This window comes from Bicyclus anynana, chromosome 12, assembly GCF_947172395.1.
Source record: "Bicyclus anynana chromosome 12, ilBicAnyn1.1, whole genome shotgun sequence".
Classification (NCBI taxonomy): Eukaryota; Metazoa; Arthropoda; class Insecta; order Lepidoptera; family Nymphalidae; genus Bicyclus; species Bicyclus anynana.
The window spans coordinates 5,822,451-5,842,337 of NC_069094.1; the positions used below are offsets into that span (position 1 = coordinate 5,822,451).

Below are 19,887 nucleotides of genomic sequence, written 5' to 3' on the forward strand. Positions count from 1 at the left end.
TAACGACACAATAAATATTTATTGGTGGTATATTTATATTTTCCATGTGTGAGTTTACCTTGTTTCCCTCAAAAAACGACAGACAATTTTGTTGAACTTGAGTGCGACATATGTCCACAGGTAATTGGTCTGAGTGTAGAGGTTTGCTGGTCACTGCTCTTTCGTTCAACCATAGACTAAAACATAAAGTCGTAGTTGCGCGCCATTTTTCGGTCACGTGACTGACAACTGGCCAACCAACAGCCAGTACCACATAACCTGACCAAACTATAGTTTTTAGAAATGGCTGACGTTATAGAAGCGGAAAAAACGATTGCTGAAGACTTGGTTGTTACCAAGTACAAGCTAGCAGGACAAATTGTTAATCGTAAGTTTTTTGAAGCCACTGTGTTATATATCTATAAATCAAAACAAAAGTTCAAAAGTAGGACTCTCGTAACTTTCACGACTGGGACGGTGGACGCGTGTACGATGTCATCGCCATGCGGGCAATGTGCCTCAGTCTTTTGTAATCGTATTTTACTAAACTTTTGCCTTACAGTACCATTTCCCTTATTCCAGGTGTTTTAGAGCAACTTCTAGCAAAATGTGTGCCTGACGCATCGGCGCGTGAAATATGCGAGTTTGGGGACAAATTACTACTGGACGAAACGTCGAAAGTCTTCAAAAAGGAAAAGGACTCTAAGAAAGGCATAGCGTTTTCAACATGCGTCTCCGTAAACAACTGCATATGCCACTTTTCACCAATTCCCAGTGAGACAGACTACATTCTGAAACAAGGGGACCTTGCTAAGATGTGAGCATTAAATTTAATTTAACATCTTACTTCTTGATATTCGTCTGTATGTGTTAATTAATTTCTTAAATTTGACGAGAAGTTGGTTATTTACTTCGGTCTCATTTGTAAGTTGAGAAATTGCTATCAAAGTTCAAAGGGCAATGACCCGAGCGGCGGTTAAAATCATCCTTGAAAAAACTGTTTTAGAAGACATTGAACCTGAGATACATAGAATTAGTTTTATAAGTTATTGCACGACAGATGCAAATTAATTCATTTTGCATGTTTAAATCATATTTGTATAATATTGATCCAATCACTATATCCATGTCACCAACAAAAGTGATTGCATTTGTGGATAGGTAATCCTATCCTATCCTATTAATATAAAGTTGTGTCATGAAATCTCAAATGTACCTCTGAAATGTTGTATTGCATTTCAGGCCTGTTCTAAATTGATTTAGATTGATTATTTACCTATTTTAATAGCCCTCTACTGGGCCAGGCATCCTCCATGTTCCTTAATGTCCGAGGCATAGGACTGTCCTCCCAAAGACTTTCCAACTCCGGGCTGAGAATGACAAACATAGTACTTCATAGCCCAACCCAGTACTTGAAACCTGGACCTTGTGATCAAAAGCCATTTAGGATAACCCAACTGGATCAACAATGAAGTTTGTACTTGATGTTCCAGTTCCCGTAGGAATATGGGGATAAAATTTAGCCTATATCACTCGGAAATAGTGTACACACTTGCTACACTATGAATAACAGTGAACAATTTTCCAATTTGGTTCAGTAGTTTCTGGGCCTATTTAATACAAACAAACATCAAATCTTTCCTCAATGAGATACCAAATAAGCTGGAGAAACCACAATGATAATTATTAAACATCATAAGGTATGACAAATGAAACTTGGTAATGATTAATGTATGTAGATGCAGCTTTAGATCATTGTTTTTAATTTCTGCATGATATGTCCTGTTTATAATTGAAGTTGTTTATAGTATTTATAATATAATGATTGTCCTAGTGACCTAGGGGCCCACATCGATGGATTCATTGCAGTTGTTGCACACACAGTGGCAGTGGGCGGTGGAGAGGTGTCTGGGCGGGCAGCTGATGTCCTCCTTGCAGCTCATCTGGCTAGTGAAGCCGCCTTGAGGTTACTCCGACCAGGGAATGAGGTGAGGTGAAATATTTCTCTAAATAGTAAACCAAATATTTATAACATAATATTTTCCTTTTATTAATAAACTGGATATACATAATTTTATATAAAATAAAAAAGTCAAATACTGAATGAGTACTGTTTACCAACAAATAAATTCATAACTTATTTATTTTAAATTATGTATGGTTTGTTTATAAAATGTTATATAAAATAGATTTATCTTAAATAATTGTTAATTTTAATAAGCTTATTAATCAAATTTATTTGCATTAATTTCAAAACTAGTTAATTATAAGTATTATTAGGTGTGAAATGACTAGTGATTTATAACCTCATATTTGTTTGTTGATAAACAGTACTCATCAAGAAAGGCTGAAATGGTCATATTGTTGTCCTTATTATAAATGATAAGACAAGGTGAATTTTATAATATGTATTGTAAATTATTTCAATATGGAATCTTAATAATAGAAAAAACTTTTTATTTTTGTTCTGTCGTTAATAGAACATCTTTATCTACAAAATAATAAAAAAATAATATTTTTTGTACAGAATTATGCAGTGACTGATGTTGTACAGAAAATCAGTGCAGAGTATGGGTGCAAGCCCATAGAGGGCATGTTGTCACACCAGTTGAAACAGTTCCGTATTGATGGGGAGAAGAGCATTATACAGAACCCATCTGAGGCTCAAAGGAAAGAGCATGAGAAAGCCACTTTTGAAACTTACGAAGTGTATGCCATGGATGTACTTATTTCTACTGGAGAAGGTGTTGTAAGTATCATCATATTCTTTGTTTCCTGGGTCTTTCCACACTTGACTTGATTACTGTTTACTAAGCATTGTTTACTTTTTAACTTGGTTGAAATTAAAATATTGTTGAACCTTTATTGTTGTGCATGTATTGTTGAACATATTGCATTTGTGTGTGATGCTCATAAATAGGGTGCTGGATTTATTAGGTATTACTCATTAAATTTCTTTTGTATTGGTAACCTTGATTAAGGTTTCTGTTGTGGTTTACTCATGGAGATCACCAAGTGGTTTAATGTTACATTAACAAATCATGGGCATGTGCTCATTCTAATTTCAATGAGATCATGGCTAAATTCCAGTTCAAGTTATCATTAATTATTAAATGTACAACAAAATAAAAAAGATTCACTTCATGGCACAATAAACCTGCCAACATTAACCCTTAGTTTTACAAACCCTGATTTCTTTCCAGGCTATGTAACATTAATAGTGTGGCAGACATCAGGGAATAGAAAATTGTATAACTTAATGAAATATGCTTTATCGTATTTTAATCAAGTTCTATACAAACAAATAAAAAAAGCTATAAGTTACAGTAAAACTTCACATCATTTTGACTACTAGTTTTTGAATTACTTTTAATCATTGAAATTTATAGGCTGTAAGTATTTACATTGTGGCCCATAATATTAGCTGTATTTGTAAAATACATAATTTATTTGTGCTTTTGTAGGGCCGTGAGATGGATACCAGATGTACGATATATAAAAAAACTGATGAAGTCTACCAACTCAAGTTGAAGGCATCAAGAATGTTCTATAGTGAGGTAAAGGATTACTTTATCAGTATACTCAAAATTGTTTTTATATTTAATTTGTTTAGACAGAACCCTAAATTGTGTGATGTCAATATCAACTATTTGATATTGTTATATATTTAGGGTATAACAATGTAATGAGTTTGAGCCGGTTATGTTTTTGCATATATTGGTATAGATTATTACAACAATCAAATTAGTATACAGATATAACTGAGAAATAGTTGTGTTCCTCTAGATTTGAACCTGTGGGTACTCTTAGTAATTTAATCACTCTTTTTAAAATTTTTAATCAAACATATAATTTTGGCTAAAACTTGTAGGTACGCAATAAGCATGGTTCAATGCCATTTAACCTACGAAGCTTCGACAAGGAGACAAGCGCAAGGCTCGGCGTTGTTGAATGTGTTAACCACAAACTTATTGAGCCTTTCCAGGTATGTAAGATAGCTGCCATTTTTTTTTTTAGTTAATGTTTATACCATTCCATTACCATGAGTGTACTGACAAACAGGCAATTCTTTGCCATATCTTAAATATGGGGCATTTTCTTGTCCCCTCCAATTACACAGAAAATAGTGTGTTAAATGTAAGTGGGACAATAGTCCAGCGAGCAGAGATGAACCACAACCTCAATCCAGTTCCTTTTGCCGTGAAGCTATTGAGGCTATAAAATTGAAGATTTACAAGCCTAATAATAACACTTTCGAATTTAACTACATTAACCATAAAGTACTTTAGTACTAAAAGCTCAGTGAGGAATTATTATGATTTATCCTGTAGTAAGGATTGTTCATTTTGTATAGTTTGTATGTATAATAATGCCTACCCTAGATAAAAATCTTATGCACGCTACTGGTCACACTGATACTGTAACTATTTTTATTTCCAGGTGCTATATGAAAGACCAGGTGAATTAGTAGCACAGTTCAAATTCACCGCATTATTGCTGCCGAGCGGCACACACCGCATCACTGGTCTGCCCTTCGACAAGAGTCAGTGCAAGACTGAACGCTCACTCAAGGATCCCGAACTTAATGTAATTTTCTTTTATCATTATATTATACTTTTCGGAAAACTACATAATAATATTGATTGAAAATTTCAGAAGTAGAATTAACATAATATGCATATCATAGTCATAAAAAATATGTCCCTGTTATCTTTCAAAGCATACTTGTTAATAGTTTGATTTGAACAAGCACAGGGTATAGAAATGTAATTTTTTTGAGCTGATTTGTTACTGTTGACACTTCAGTTTGAACAATTACTACAATTTTAAAAGCACTAAAAATGTTAAATGTTAATCTTTATTGAATATAAATAATAAATTGTTTGTAATTTAGTGTCTATTGTCTGCAGGCCCTACTCAACTCCTCTGCCAAGTCAAATAAGAAGAAGAAAAAGAAAGCTGGTGCTGAGGAAGCTATGGAAGTTGAAACTGCTGCTTAGCAAATGAATTTTTCATCTACTGAGGGATTGAATTTAAATGAATTCAGCAGCTTTTTAACATCTCTCACGTGGACAATATTTTGACAGACTTGTACAGTGATGAAAAGAGCAATAATAATATAGCTTATCCCTCTATAGAGCTTTCAATGAATGTTTACCTTTTAGTATTCATTTTGAGCTATAAAGAATCAAGAAGATTGGCAAATTAGCTGTAAAATTATTGTTAATGTTTATGTACAAAATAACCCCCTTTTCTAAGTGTAAAATATTATTAACAAAAAACCCCCAATTTGATTTTCATTCTATTTTAAATCCCGTATTCATTAATATCTTTACTTTTAAATAGAAAAATACAGTAGAACACAAATATTTTAAAATCACTATATATGTACATAAATACCACAAAACTTATCCAAATCTATTACAAGTTTTCACATGGATTACTAAAAATGATATATTAATAATTATCATTCCTAAGAACTCTATTGGTTTTCTAAACAATAATTTATTAGTGCACAAAATTTACTTTGACATAATTTTACTAGTAGGTACCTATTGAAAAAAATTGGTGCAATTCTTACTGGTATGATAACTGTTGTATTTACAATTATTTTGAAGTATTCAATATTTTTTGTAACCAACATTTATCAAGGGACTCAGAAAAATTTACAAAATGTATTTCTAAATTAGGATAAATTTTAATGACAAATAAATTGAAAATTTTTAATTGAATTTAGATGTATAGTGGGTACTTCAAAATAATACTTTGTGGTAATTGTTAGTTCCATAAAATTATTAAAACTAAATCTCTTAATATAATTGAATGATTATATGACTCCTTGATGTATGTACATTTGAGGAAAATTTGAATTTCTACAAAATAATTCATTAAATTGAGTTATAATATGGAACTAATTATAACAATTCAAAGTTACAAAATCTGTGACAAGAGAGGAATAAATCAAACTTGACCTTTGCGGTCTGTTTTTTTTATAATTATTACTGTTATTTTCACTTCCTTATCCAACCATTCCCATTAACTTCTGGCACATTCACAGATCTTATAGAATGGGAATGAAAATTTTTTTTTCATTTCCAAGTAAAATTCTGATAAGGTATTTTTACCCCTACTAGTATTTTTCTGGTAGTATACCAATATTTAAAAATATAACTTGAAAAATGAAGGACTTTCCATACAAAGTTTCAACCCCTGTTTCACCCCATTCTGATTAAATGTTTGCGACAAAACATATTCTAAACCCCCTCTATATTATCTTATGGTCTCAAATTGTTCCTTGTTTCTCTTAATTTATTCAGTAATTTTAGCGTGATGCCTGGTCAACAAAAATATGGAAACAGACAAAAAATTTAAAAAATATTTTTGACTATGCAGCTAAAATTTTCAAAATATATATATATATTACAATTTTTATTCATACTTATACTGATAAGTATGAATAAAAATTGTATTCTACAATTTGTGATACTGCAATAACCTAAGCAATTTAGTTTTTGAACCTAATTGGACATGACTAATTGACTGTGATAGCCTGGATATTTCCAAAGGGTGTGGGTTTGAATATGGTCTGGAGCATGCACTTCCAAGGCTCCCAACTTTTCAGTTGTGTGCATTTTAAGAAATTAAATATCATGGTGATCGAAAAACATTATGAGGAAACCTGCTTAACAGAGAATTTTCTTAATTGTGTAATGTCTGCCAATCTGCATTGGGCCAATGTGGTGGACTATTGGCCTTACCCATTTCATTCAAAGAGGAAACTTGAGCTCAACAGAGAGCGAATATGAGTTTATAATGCTGATGATTAACTACAAAGGGAGTACTGAGCTAGACTCAGTATACTTAGCTAAAAATATCAACATGATGTAAAAAATTAACAACATATTTATCACATTTTATTTTTCAACAGGTATGTATTGTTTCTAATTTGTATTTTAATATTTACTTTACATCTTTAGTCTGTGCATCTGGATTTGTTTCAAGTGAAGATGATATAAAATCATATGTCTTGACTGCAGCGTTAGATGCATGTGTAGGGAGGTCGACAAGAAATCTAAATGTAGTCTTCACACCACAATTCCAATAGTATTTAAATAAATATGTCAACCTATCATTTGATGGCAGAGGCGGTAACTGAAAAGATAAATTATCATGTACATAAATTGAATCCTAATATATCCTAATAATATTATAAATGTGAAAGTTTCTGTGGATGTTTGTTACTCTTTAACGCTGCAACTACTGAACCGATTTGGCTGAAATGAAATAAATAAATAGATAATAATAAATACATTAAGGCAGATGATATTATAGTTGTGACTGGTCAGAAGGACGTCTGTAAATAGTTTCAATAAATTAGGAAAAATAACCTCGTATGGTATCTGTTTTTTCAATTCCCCAGCATAAGGGGAAACCCCTTTTTCTAATTCTTCATATAATTCACTAGTTGTCGTACTGTCTTTCCATACTCCTTTATCAACTGTATAATATACTGCTGAACCGAGTATAGCAGATTTAATAGTAAACCTGAAAAGTTAAAATGAGCATTCATTTATTAACAAAGTTATATTTTCATTTAAGCTTAAGCGACACAATTTAAACGACATACTTCAGCATTGTGTGATTTATTTGTTTATTTAATTAATCCAAGTGGCGAGAAATTAGTAAATTACATAATTTTCAGGATAAAAAGCAAAATACAGGTCACAGACACAGGACTTCATGTCAAACACAGAAGTCAAATAAAAAATACCAAAGAGTATAAAATCACCATATAGATATTTGCTCACTACCAAAGAATATGTACTCCAAGGAGAAGAAGTTAATCTACATTCACGAAAACGTTGGACTTATTATTATTTACGGCAAGCGACATTATTTACGGCAAGGCGCTGAAAACTTCAGTACAAAAATTTTTGGACATAGGAGACTATGCATGTGTTGGGTGTGAATATAAATTAGTAGGTACATAAATCAGACAGTAAGCGTACAAAAATTTCAACCACATCCTACATAGTCATTTGGTCAAGTGTTGATAATGGTCGAGTTGTGTAATTTTAAGATACATTAAAATAATCATGAGTTCGACCCCGGGTAAAACGATACCAAAAAAAATCTTTTTTTTGTTTTTTTCAATTCTTTGAAACTAATCTATTTTAAGTGTTTAAACCTTGTTTAAAAGTAAATGTTTAAAAGTAAGAGTCTTACTAAACCTCGATGAAAAAAAATTAAATAAAAAATCTCTATTTACAAAATTGCCGCTGTTTTAGTTCTAAAATATTCCGTTTGCGGAACTAGTAGCGCTGGTATGTCCAACGTTTTCGTGTATGTACCTTCACGCAATGGTATGCGCGGTGGATTTACAAGACGGAAGTCCTGGGTTCGATCACCGGGTGGGCCGATTGAGGTTTTCTTAATTGATCCAGGTCTGGCTGGCTGGAGGCTTCGGCGGCGGCTAGTTACCACCCTACCGACAAAGACGCACTTCAAAGCGATTTAGCGTTACGGTACGATGTCGAGTAGAAACCGACAGGAGTGTGGATTTCATCCTCCTTCTAACAAGTTAGCCCGCTTCTATCTTAGATTGCATCATCTTTTACCATCAGCTGAGATTGTAGTCAAGGGCTAACTTGTAGAGCATTGAAATAAAAAATCCGTACACGAAATATTTTTGAATTATAGTCAGCGGCAATTTAAATGGAGATTTTAGATTATTTTTTTTTCATCGAGGTTTAATAAGACTTTTACTTTTAAAATATTTGAAGAAACCAATTGAGAAAAACGAAAAAAAAAATAATAATAATGTTTTTCTAATGTTACCCGGAGTCGAACTCAAGGATATTGTACCTTGGTACCACTATAGTACCAATATTAATTCCAGTCAGTAAAATGACAAGTGCAACTGTCACTGTCATTTTACTAACTGAAATTAATAGTCGTACATACGATTAATCTTACTAATGATTATTAATTCTAGTCAGTAAAATGACATTCCAGTGACAGTTGCACTTGTCATTTTATTGACTGGAATTAATAATCGTACTATAGTCCAAATAACTCTTACTGTCTGATATGATGCAAAATTTCTGGCGACTGAGTACATTTCTTTTAAATAATAACTAAAGATAATAGTAATTCTAAGTGTTTTAGCTAGTACGTCTCACCTTTATTTAATAATAATTCGGAACAATTTTCTAACTCTACTAGTAATTTATTTCCGCAACCAACACATCTTCTATGTCCAAAAGTCTTTGTACTGAAGTTTCGGCCCCTAGAAGGCCCCTAGCTTACTACCAATGATTAAATATCTAGGAGGATACGAAATAACAATGCTGTAGACCTTTATGGGTGATTATTATATGCAACAGTGAAAATTTCGTTTTCAAAGTTAAAGTTCGTATATGGGGTTTTTTGTTTACCCTTTTGGAACTCGGATTTTGAATGGATATTACAGACACGTGATCTGCTAAAAAAAACTCAGACCAAAAAAATACGTACTTTATGACAACAATTACAATATCTATGGTCGCGTCGTTATCAATGCGAACGTCAAAATGACTGATTGTTATTGTCCATGATAACGTCTCTCCTGTCAGTTGAAAACAACGAACAAATAAATAGACATTGACTTGACGCACGTTCGTAGATTGAAGGCTAAAGTTACACCGATATATTTGCACTTGCAGATTCGCAGTCCAAGTTCTAAACAGAACCAGAGCGCGTGGCTATAGGGTTTTTGTTATAATTAAATATAAAAGTTCCTTTTTTATTCTGTTTAATAAATATTAGTTCCTCGCATTTTTCTTAAAATGGCTGAGAAACAAATAAAAAACCGTGTCTGCATCGTCGGTTCAGGGAACTGGTAAGGTTTCAGTCACACATAGCATAAAGTCCTATCGCAGATACTTTGTTTACCATGACCTTAGTAGGAAAAGAATGATGACATAACAAGTACAAAAACAGTGTTTTATAAATTGATTAACAACACATAAGCTAATTATTTAAAAAAAATGCAAATGATTTACTAGCAGTAAAACAGAAAAATGCCAATTTAGTTTTCCTATTCACTTAAATTTAAGTTCTTTACTTGTAAAGAAATCAACATCAGTATGTTAGCAGTCTGATCATGACAGTAAGTAAATGGACTATATTTTGTCTGTAGCTACAGAAGTATGAAGAAAAGTTTATTTTTTGTACTAGGGGTTCAGCTATTGCTAAAATAGTGGGGCGCAATGCAGCACGCCTTGCTAATTTTGAGGACCAAGTGACTATGTGGGTGTTTGAAGAGATGATTGAAGGAAAGAAGTTGACAGAAATCATAAATGAAACCCATGAGAATGTTAAATATTTACCAGGACACAAATTGCCTCCTAATGTTGTAAGTACAATTTTATTAAATAGTACTGGTCACCCATGATTAAGTTTGTGTAGATAACATTGACAAACTATACATATATAAGCCTCCTTCCCCTTGTATTGCCCTATTTAATGCTGAAATCAGCTGTAAAACCCATTGCTTATGCAATAGGATAATGATTATCTATCTAAGCATACAGATTGCAAGTGATTTTGTTTAATTTTAATTAAAATAAACTATTTTTTATTAATATAATTACACCTATAGTCCACAACTTTAGGCTTTTTACACAACAATATCACTTCTCAAAAAGGTTCTTTTAGGGCGACACTTTTCGTTTCGATTCACATACATTGTATTTTTAATAATAAGCTTTACGGCTCTGGGTTCTAGCCCTTTTGAGCCCGGATTCACAAACAATAAATTAATTATCTCGGACCAATAATAGAAGGACCTACCTCGCAAGACGTTACCTCTCTGTCAAAGAATCAACGATCTATCTATATAGAGCGGGGCATTTAGAAGTGTTTGTAAAATCGGCTGGGATAGTTGAGCGGCTAACGCGTGTAAAAAAACTAACAAACGCGTTAGATTGTTCGATTGTATCGATGTTTCATTGTTGTAATCGTTTTCGTCGTCTAAAAAACTCCCTAAATATTCCGGTTTGTGTAGTAAGTAGTTCAATGGCATGAAAAACGGCCAACAACTTCTAATTCAGTAAAAGATGACGTGACGTTCAATTTGAAAATATTTCTATTTTATTTTTGTTATTCTTTACATGTTAGCCCTTGATTTCAGTCTCACCTGATGGTAAGTGATGATGCAATCTAAGATGGACGGTATGATTTCTACACGACATCATACCGGAACGCTAAATCGCTTAGCGGTACGTTTTGTAGGTAGGGTGGTAACCAGCCAGACCTGGCACAATTAAGAAATTCTCAATCGGCCCAGCCGGGGATCGAACCTAGGTCCTCCGTCTTGTAAATCCACCGCGCGTACCAGTGCGCCACGGAGGTCGTCAAAAACATAATTATAATTTATAATAAATTTGTAATAAAAACAATATCTAAAAGAAAAACGAACGAACAGAACATCGATCCATTAATTTAACGTTCTGTGTACAGATTATATTATTCTTGTTAAATATTTTATTATTTATTCTTGTTAAATATTTTCGATGACTGAGTTTACCTCGTCCCTTTCAAAAAACGACAGACAATTTTGTTGCTGCATTTGGGTGCGATGCATTTCCATTTCTAATTCCTCTATGTTAAATATATAGAGTTTGCACAAAAACAATACAAACGACATAAAAAGAACCCAAGCAGACATGAGTCACAAACCATTATAAAAAATAAAGATATTGAGTTTTATGGGTATTAAATGTGCATTTATAAAATTAAATAATAACTTTAATAATTTTTATAAATGTCGTATTTTCATATCAAAAGAAGATGTTGTCTTTTATTTTAATGTGAATTTTACCTTTCATTTATTGCAGAAATACCCTATACTATGATTAATTTTTTGATTTTGTGTTATTAAGTGAAAGAAGATTTGACATTTCACACACACACACTTCACAACACAAAACACTACTTTATTTGTTGTCTGTGACTAATACTCCTACCTCACAGTATTCGTTAACTAAATCCAGACTGTTGTGCGTATTTTCTTCCTTTGTAATTTTTATTATTTCGTTTTGTTCTCGTTTCGTTGTTGTTGTTAATTATTGTTTATTTGTTGTTTGTTTTTCGCGCGTATCTTGTATGTATTATTTATTACCTCATATCTTCGAAACCGCTGAACGGATTTACGTAATTCAGATATCCTTAGATTTGTTTTAATAACCCAAGTGTTCTTAGATAGGTGAAATTAAAAAAAAACCAACAAGACGACTGTGAGATGCTATAGAATCGAGGTGATTTTTTTTTAAATATTGCAACAAGGGAATCAAATTCAAGGGCTTTTTGTGAGAATTTCAAAATGGTATATAATGGCCAACAAAAAACTACAATTAGAAAAACGTTATTTATTAATTGTATATACATAATACGCGAGGCGGACGACTATAAGGTTTATGAAGTGTAGTTATAAAATACCTTAAATAGACTAAATTAAATATATTGATTATAAAACTCGACATGTGCGAGTCGGATTCGCCCACCGAGGGTTCCGTAGATTTTTTTGAATATTTACTTATCCTCGGTTGGACGTAGGTATACACTATCGTACTTTGTAACAAACGTAACAAATAAATCCGAAATTCACCATCTATCTAACTAAAAATTATGAAATAAAATAATTAAATAAACGAATAACCCGACTGCATAAATGATACAAAAACTGATTAAACTAAAGTGGGGACCTATTAAAAAATGTAGACGTAAATCATTATATTCAATATAATAGGTCCCGACTGTTTTCTAATTTTTTTCTACACTTCTGGACTGAGCTTGTTTTTTTTCTTTTCAGTTTTTGTATCATATAGACAGTCGGGTTTTTTAATTGTTTAATTAATTAATTAATTAATTTTATTTAGTTTAGTACGAAAATGAGTGAAGCGGAGCCTGGTACTAGCCGGAGCAGTTATTCCGCATTGCTATCGTTTCCGTCACCAAAAAAGAAACGTAGGAAGCAATCACCCTTATCGTCCTCCGAGAAAACCGTTTTGATTAATGTGTTTAAATATGTCGAGGATACCTTATGCTTGCTTATACATAATAAAAAACAAAACTATAAGGGTTCTTTATTGACTACGGAACCCTGAATATAAGTGAAACATTATCTGTTAGATAAATAACAGGATATAGGAATATAGAATAAAAAAAATATTGGTTATCAAAGGAAGTTTTATTTCATGACAATATTCGTAAACAATGCTGTAGTAAAATGTTGAGCACTCCTGAGTCAGCTGTTTTTGTTTATTTACATTGTTTAAAATACCTACCCGATCTGACTATAAGTTTTAAAACCCCATCACACAACCATTTTATTATTATAATTATGTATAATTTTATTTTTTCTTAGAAATTAATAAAATGAACTATAATATAATTTTATCAGTTACACTTAAATCTGAATACCAAACAATCATGTCATTATAAAATTATTCTGTAATTTCATAATTTGGGTCGTAAGGTATGAGTATAGATAAATATAATATTTATTTATCTTATTTTGATAATGATCTTCAGATGATAAGAAATAATTACCTTTTACATGTACAGAATATAGATAAAATAAACAATAAATATGAGTAAACAATTTTTTTTTTGTATGTATTTTTTAATAGTATCTTTTTTAAATGGCTTGTGGTTATTTTCCTCAATGGAAATACATACTTTATAACAAAAAAGTGTAAGAGAAAAGACTAAAACGAACCATGCTATTTAAAATTTGTTTACATTTATTTGACTGACTAAAGATATCTAGAACAAGAACATTTATGGCACATGACAAAGTAAATGATTGGCAACAGAAGCACATGCTCAGCATGTGCTGTCTATTTATACATTACTTCCCAACTGGAACATTTTCAATGCCATTGTTACACACTGGTTTTTGTAAAAGTAATATGCAAATTGCAAAGATTCATGAAATACAGGGGGATTTTATTTTTGTTAGGAATTTCATTAAATACAGGTGGTTAGGAATTTCCATTATATTGTTATTAATGTATTTAATAAATATTGTTAATATATATTTTTTTAAAAAGAATTTTTGCCATATCTTTTTGACTGGAAAGACTGTATTAGTAGTGGGTATGACAATAGACCAATGGGGCGGGGATTGAACCATCACCCCTATGGTTTTTGGCAAGTCTTTGTGTATATCATTGGGATTTGATGGCACATGTAATATACTTGTCATCAGAAAAATCAAAACACTTCAGTTTTTATGGTTTAATTTAATGTGTAAATATTTTATGATTTATTTCATTTAATTTTAGCAGATAAACATTAGGATTTGAAAACCTCATATTATTCACTATTAAATTTAGTTGACTTTCTGAAAATCCTTACAAAACGTAAACTTGCAAAAAGTTTAAATTTTTCTGATAAAGAGGTGTATTTTTATTGTCACGCTTCAAAAACATATTAAAACATTCTAAATTCTGATTACTTTCTATGTCAGCATAAAAGTACAATTTTGTACTTCCAATTTGAGCTACAAAGAAAGCCTTTATGAGGTAGTGGAATAAAAACTTATCCTTATATCCAACAGGTTGCCGTACCGGACCTAGTGGATGCAGCTAAAGATGCAGATCTGTTGATCTTTGTTGTGCCTCACCAGTTTGTTCGCACAATATGTTCAACCCTATTGGGCAAAATAAAGCCCACAGCAGCTGCACTTTCACTTATAAAGGTAAGTTTTTTTTTTATTTTTGATCGGTTATAGGCAATCTATTTCAGGAAATTTGTTTGTCATTTGAATGTAGTGTTAAAATTACAGTCTGAATATGTTTGTGTGTGTAAAGTGAATGAGTTTCAGGCTTCCAAAAGTAAACATACTACTTATATCGTATATTATAAACATTTTGTAAGTGGTTAGGCAAAATTACAAAAATTTACGAGCCTCAATTATTAGGTCAGTATTAATCTGTATGGAGTAAATTATTATAGACTTGATTATAGAATGTAGAAAGTCCCTTGGCAACATAGTTAAGTTCTTAATGAAATAAGTGACAACTAATTCATACAACCAAAGCAGGGTTTGCCAACCTTTCGCCGTTCACGTGCGTAACGAAAACCTTGAGCGTGACGCGACGCCTAAAAATATTTACGTTACTGTTGTCTAGACGACACATAAAGTAGTGCGAACCTTGACCTTAACAGGCAAAACTATTTTGTGTAGTTTGTGCCAATTTCTGAATGTCACACAATAGTAGCGTGCCATGGATTTGTCACCTTTGTTTTTGTATTGTATACTTTTGCATACTCTTGTCTTTTACGAATAATATGCCTTGCTTGGTGGTTGCAAATTAGAAAGGTATTTACATCAAATTGCCATAGCTGGTTATTACGTAATCTACGACCTACATACTTAGTTATATTTCATCATAATCAACCTATTTTAACGGCCCACTACAGGAAAGGCGATAGCTTAGATCCACCACGCTGCGCCAATGCGGCTTGGCGGGCTCAGGTTATGTTGTTAATGTTATTGATGACCTGGCCCGATGACTTAATGTGCTCTCGTGCTCGCGGCATGGAGGTATACCACCTTACACCACCAACTTCCCCACTTTGGGCTGACAATTTTAAAAAAAATCTTGGAAATTTAATTAATAAATAAATAATAGTATTGCGAAAATTACATTCAATTAGGAACCTAAAACTTATTAATGACTAGCGGATGCCCGTGACTTCGTCCGTCCTTAGACTTTTACTCCAGACTCTTTAATCCAGCTCTTACATTAGTATACTTGGAAAAATGGAGTAACTTTGCCCGTTTTCCCAACATTTCCCTTCACTGCTCTGCTCTTATTGATCGTAGCGTGATGAAAAGTATACTATAACCTGCCCAAGAGTATGAAGAATAATTGTACCAAGTTCCGTTGAAATCCATCGAGTAGTTTTTGTTTCTATAACGAACATACAGACAGACAGACAGACGAAAATTTTACTGATTGCATTTTTGGCATTAGTATCGATCACTAATCACCCGCTGATAGTTATTTTGGAAATATATTTCATGTACAGAATTGACCCCTACAGATTTATTATAAGTTTAGATTGCATATTAGACAAAAAACCTTTCGGAATCTTGTAAAGCAATGAATGTATAACGCGAAATGGTCTTGGCAGGGCTTCGACATCGCGGAGGGCGGCGGCATTGACCTCATCTCGCACATCATTACGAGATGCCTGAAGATTCCGTGTGCAGTTCTAATGGGTGCCAACATTGCTTCCGAGGTGAGTACATTGACACAAATCCTATCCCAGCGATCTACAGCAAAGGCTACGAGAACATTTCCGCGATTTGTTCAAGTTTGCGACCTAACGAATCTATTTTTATTAATTTGATTATGATTAGAATAAACGCTCTAACATGTAGCATCAGTTTTGGTTTGTCAAAACAAATGAGTTTGCCAAGACAAAAATCCAAAGCCAGTTTGTCTTATTTAGTTCTTATAGGGTAACATTTGGACTTCATCATCAGATCAGCTACAGTTGCTAGAATGAAGACAGGTAGATAGATGAGGTGGTACCATAGATTTGACCAGACCAGACCATTGGCTAGTGAATATAAAAAATTTGATTCCAAAGAACGTCGTTTTAATTAAATTTTTAAGGCCAAGTTAAATTGTTTAAAAATAAATTACCAGGAGCCATAGTTAGTGTAAATCGTATATTCTTTATTTTTTATTCTTTTATAGTGCTGTACCGAAGGAATAATATACAGGGTGCTGGCGAGATGCTCCCATAACTTCAACAAAAATTAATTCAATATGTTCAAGGAACATGTGTTCTAAAATGAATATTTTTGGAGTAAATAATATTTCCTTTGTAAATAGATCTTAAAATATATCCCTTATACGCATCCTTATAATAATGACGTAACCAAACTCAAAATGCAAGGATAGATAAAGGCGTGTGTTACATGGACGTCGGATTTATTTGAATTACTTTGTATGAAAACATAAAAGTTTTTATTTTTAGTTAAAAAATATTAGTTACGCAGTTTGGCTCCTATAAATGGACTCGTCAACACCTTGAACTTATGGGAAATACGGTATATATGTATATTTATGATACACATGTATGATTTAAACAGAATGCCTGATATGCATGCATATTAATGTTTTAGATTATGCACAAATACTCGTATCACTCTCCAATGGCATCAAGTATCTGTAAATATAATAACAAAAGATATTTACGTATTATAAAATAATTAAAAGTTATATCAATAATCACAATATTATATTAATTACAGTAATTATTCAGTGTCTAAATGTTTTAAAAAATTATGAAGGTCACCATCCGACAGCGTTTAACGTTCTACAAATTCCTATTTAATGCCTTTCATTTTTTTTAAGCAAACTGAGAAAAGTATTTGACCTTGCTTAACTTTAATTAGTGATACTCGCATTAATCTTAGGTAATTTTGAGTACCTTTAATTATAATACCTGGTAATTTTATATCCAGAATTATAATTATAACCTTAGACCATTAATAATGGTCTAAGATTATAACTAATAAGCCTAATTGCGAATAAATAAATACCTTATCAAAGCCGTCCATTTTAATTACGTTTCATCATCAACTTCATTCAACATCGTTAAGTTTTACTTTGTAACTTCAAAACTTATGTTTATATAATTTTTCTTTTTTTCTGGAAAAAGGAGCTGTACTCAAAATTTTCCTTGATTTTATAGTACAAGGAAAACCACTTTCACATCAAATCAGAAAATCACGGACATACGTAAAAAAAGTGTTAAAAATACTTTTTTTTGTAGTCTGATAAAATGTTTTTGATGACTACAATCATATTATTGTAGTTAAATTCCTACTATCGGATGCCCACGATGTCATCAGCATGGAATTCTTTTGTTATAAATAACAATTTTTCTTAAAAATACTCCAATAATGAATATGAAACACACACACGCACAGACACATTTTTTCACGCTTTTAGTTTTAGATATACCGACTATGATTAATTTTAAATATTTTTCATTACGGCTTCTTATGGAAGAGCGGAGTTTTCTGTCACAGGAGTTTACAACTCTTAAAAGAAAACTCTAGCCTTTAATTATTTGTTACCGATTGATGTTTCCGAAATAAACTATTTTTATAAATACAAATTAGCCCTTGACTACAATCTCACCTGATGGTAAGTGATGATGCAGTCTAAGATGGAAGCGGGCTAATTTGTTTGTAGAAGGATGAAATCCACACCCCTTTTGGTTTCTACAAGACATCTTACCGGAACGCTAAATAGCTTGGCGGTACGTCTTTGTCGGTAGGGTGGTAACTAACCGCGGCTGAATCCTCCCACCAGCCAGACCTGGATCAATTAAGAAAATCTCAATCGGACCAGCCGGGGATCGAACCCAGGACCTCCGTTTTGTAAATCCACTGCGCATACCACTGTGCAACGGAGGCCGTCAACATACATACATCTAAAGCAGGGTTTGCCAACCTTTCGCTGTAGTAGTAAAAGTAGTTAGTAGTTCATAAGGGTTCCGTATTTTTCTTCTCCTAAAAACAAAAATATTGCCAGGTGGCGGAAGAAAAATTCTGCGAAACAACGATAGGATGCCGAGACGTGATGCTGGCCCCGATGATGCGCGACATCATTCAGACGGAGTACTTCCGGGTCGTTGTGGTGGATGACGAGGACGCAGTAGAGATATGTGGCGCTTTAAAGGTAACATTTCATCATCAACAACCCATATTCGCCTCACCCTTGAGCACGAGTCTCCTCTCAGAATGAGAGGGGTTTGGCCAATAGTCCACCACTGTGGCCCAATGCGGATTTGTAGACTTCACACATGTAAAGAATTAAGAAAAATCTTAGGTGCGCAGCTTTCCTCATGATGTTTTTCCTTCATCGTTTGAGACACGTGATATTTAATTTCCTAAAATGAACATAATGGAAAAGTTGGAGGCGCATGCCCGGGACCGGATTCGAACCTACACCCTTCGAATCGAAGGCAAAGGTATATCCACTGGGCTATAGTCTCTAATAATTATTGGTTCTATTCTCTTTCTAAAAACGCATCGAAAATTGAAGAAATGTGTAGGTATGACATATCCGATTGATAAGTTGATCACGTCACCTATCGATAACCCCCTTATATTTATTAGTTTACGAAACGTAAGCGTTTGTAGAAAGAGAATTGATGTCACTTTGCTACAACCGTTTAATCCGTTAGTTATAACTATACATATCAGAAACTAGCGGAACAGGTCTATGACGTCACAACACAATGGTAAGTTATATTATTGTTAAAACAATACATACTACACTAAAGAACCATTACATGTAGAATATTATGCATGAAGGACTCGTTATAAAAATACCGCAATTCAATTTTGTGATTTAATAACTTAGATAATTAAATTATTGTTTTTACTATTAATATATTTGATTGAGATTGAGATATGAGATATTTAATGTTCCTTATGCTAGATGTCGGTTTTTATAAATCTTGTTTTGTACTTATTGATAATTTTTCGTTCATAAATAGTTTGATTTTAATGTACTTTTCGGTAATAGAGATAAGATAGAAAACTATATTACACAACAATATCAATATTTAGTCTTTCACGATAATGAAATTTTCTTAGGGCCAACTCATACAAGCGAATATTAAACCCACAACTGATAACTAACAGTTCATTTTGTATAGCCGGCAATGCCACAGAGAGAAAAACACATTTTTATTTTTAAAAGCTGATTTTGAAGATTATGTTCGTTGTAGCCGTTGTAGCTAGATCAGAGGTTCCCAACCTTTTTTTTCTCATAGACCATTTTCTAATTTAACTGTATTTGGTGGACCCCCTGCTAAATTTCT

The 19,887-nt window shown here is 32.6% G+C and overlaps 3 protein-coding genes across 5 annotated transcripts in view; 2 read left to right on the top strand and 1 right to left on the bottom strand.

Annotated features, from left to right (window-relative positions):
* Positions 1–196: 196 nt before the first annotated feature.
* On the top strand, positions 197–5,975 carry LOC112050834 (proliferation-associated protein 2G4). The gene is made up of 8 exons (XM_024089197.2): positions 197–367; positions 562–796; positions 1,814–1,967; positions 2,507–2,728; positions 3,444–3,536; positions 3,851–3,964; positions 4,420–4,566; positions 4,890–5,975. The coding sequence occupies exons 1-8, from the start codon at positions 283–285 to the stop codon at positions 4,977–4,979; spliced, it is 1,140 nt and encodes a 379-aa protein (XP_023944965.1). The 5' UTR covers positions 197–282; the 3' UTR covers positions 4,980–5,975.
* A 905-nt stretch (positions 5,976–6,880) lies between these two features.
* LOC112050824 (MICOS complex subunit MIC13 homolog QIL1) lies at positions 6,881–7,754 on the bottom strand. The gene is made up of 3 exons (XM_024089183.2): positions 7,607–7,754; positions 7,368–7,524; positions 6,881–7,131 (listed from the first exon to the last, which is right to left on the bottom strand). The coding sequence occupies exons 1-3, from the start codon at positions 7,612–7,614 to the stop codon at positions 6,940–6,942; spliced, it is 357 nt and encodes a 118-aa protein (XP_023944951.1). The 5' UTR covers positions 7,615–7,754; the 3' UTR covers positions 6,881–6,939.
* Positions 7,755–9,616: 1,862 nt separating this feature from the next.
* LOC112050828 (glycerol-3-phosphate dehydrogenase [NAD(+)], cytoplasmic) overlaps positions 9,617–19,887 on the top strand; it is a 29,094-nt gene continuing 18,823 nt past the window's right edge. For 2 of the 3 annotated variants that reach the window (XM_024089188.2, XM_024089189.2), the window contains exons 1-5: positions 9,618–9,859; positions 10,198–10,375; positions 14,585–14,725; positions 16,168–16,275; positions 18,591–18,737. In XM_024089188.2, the coding sequence (XP_023944956.2) occupies positions 9,807–9,859; positions 10,198–10,375; positions 14,585–14,725; positions 16,168–16,275; positions 18,591–18,737 (627 nt within the window). In that variant the 5' untranslated portion in view covers positions 9,618–9,806. Of the gene's footprint in view, positions 9,860–10,197; positions 10,376–14,584; positions 14,726–16,167; positions 16,276–18,590; positions 18,738–19,887 lie in introns of all 3 variants that reach the window. The other variant, XM_024089187.2, reaches the window with a different exon arrangement.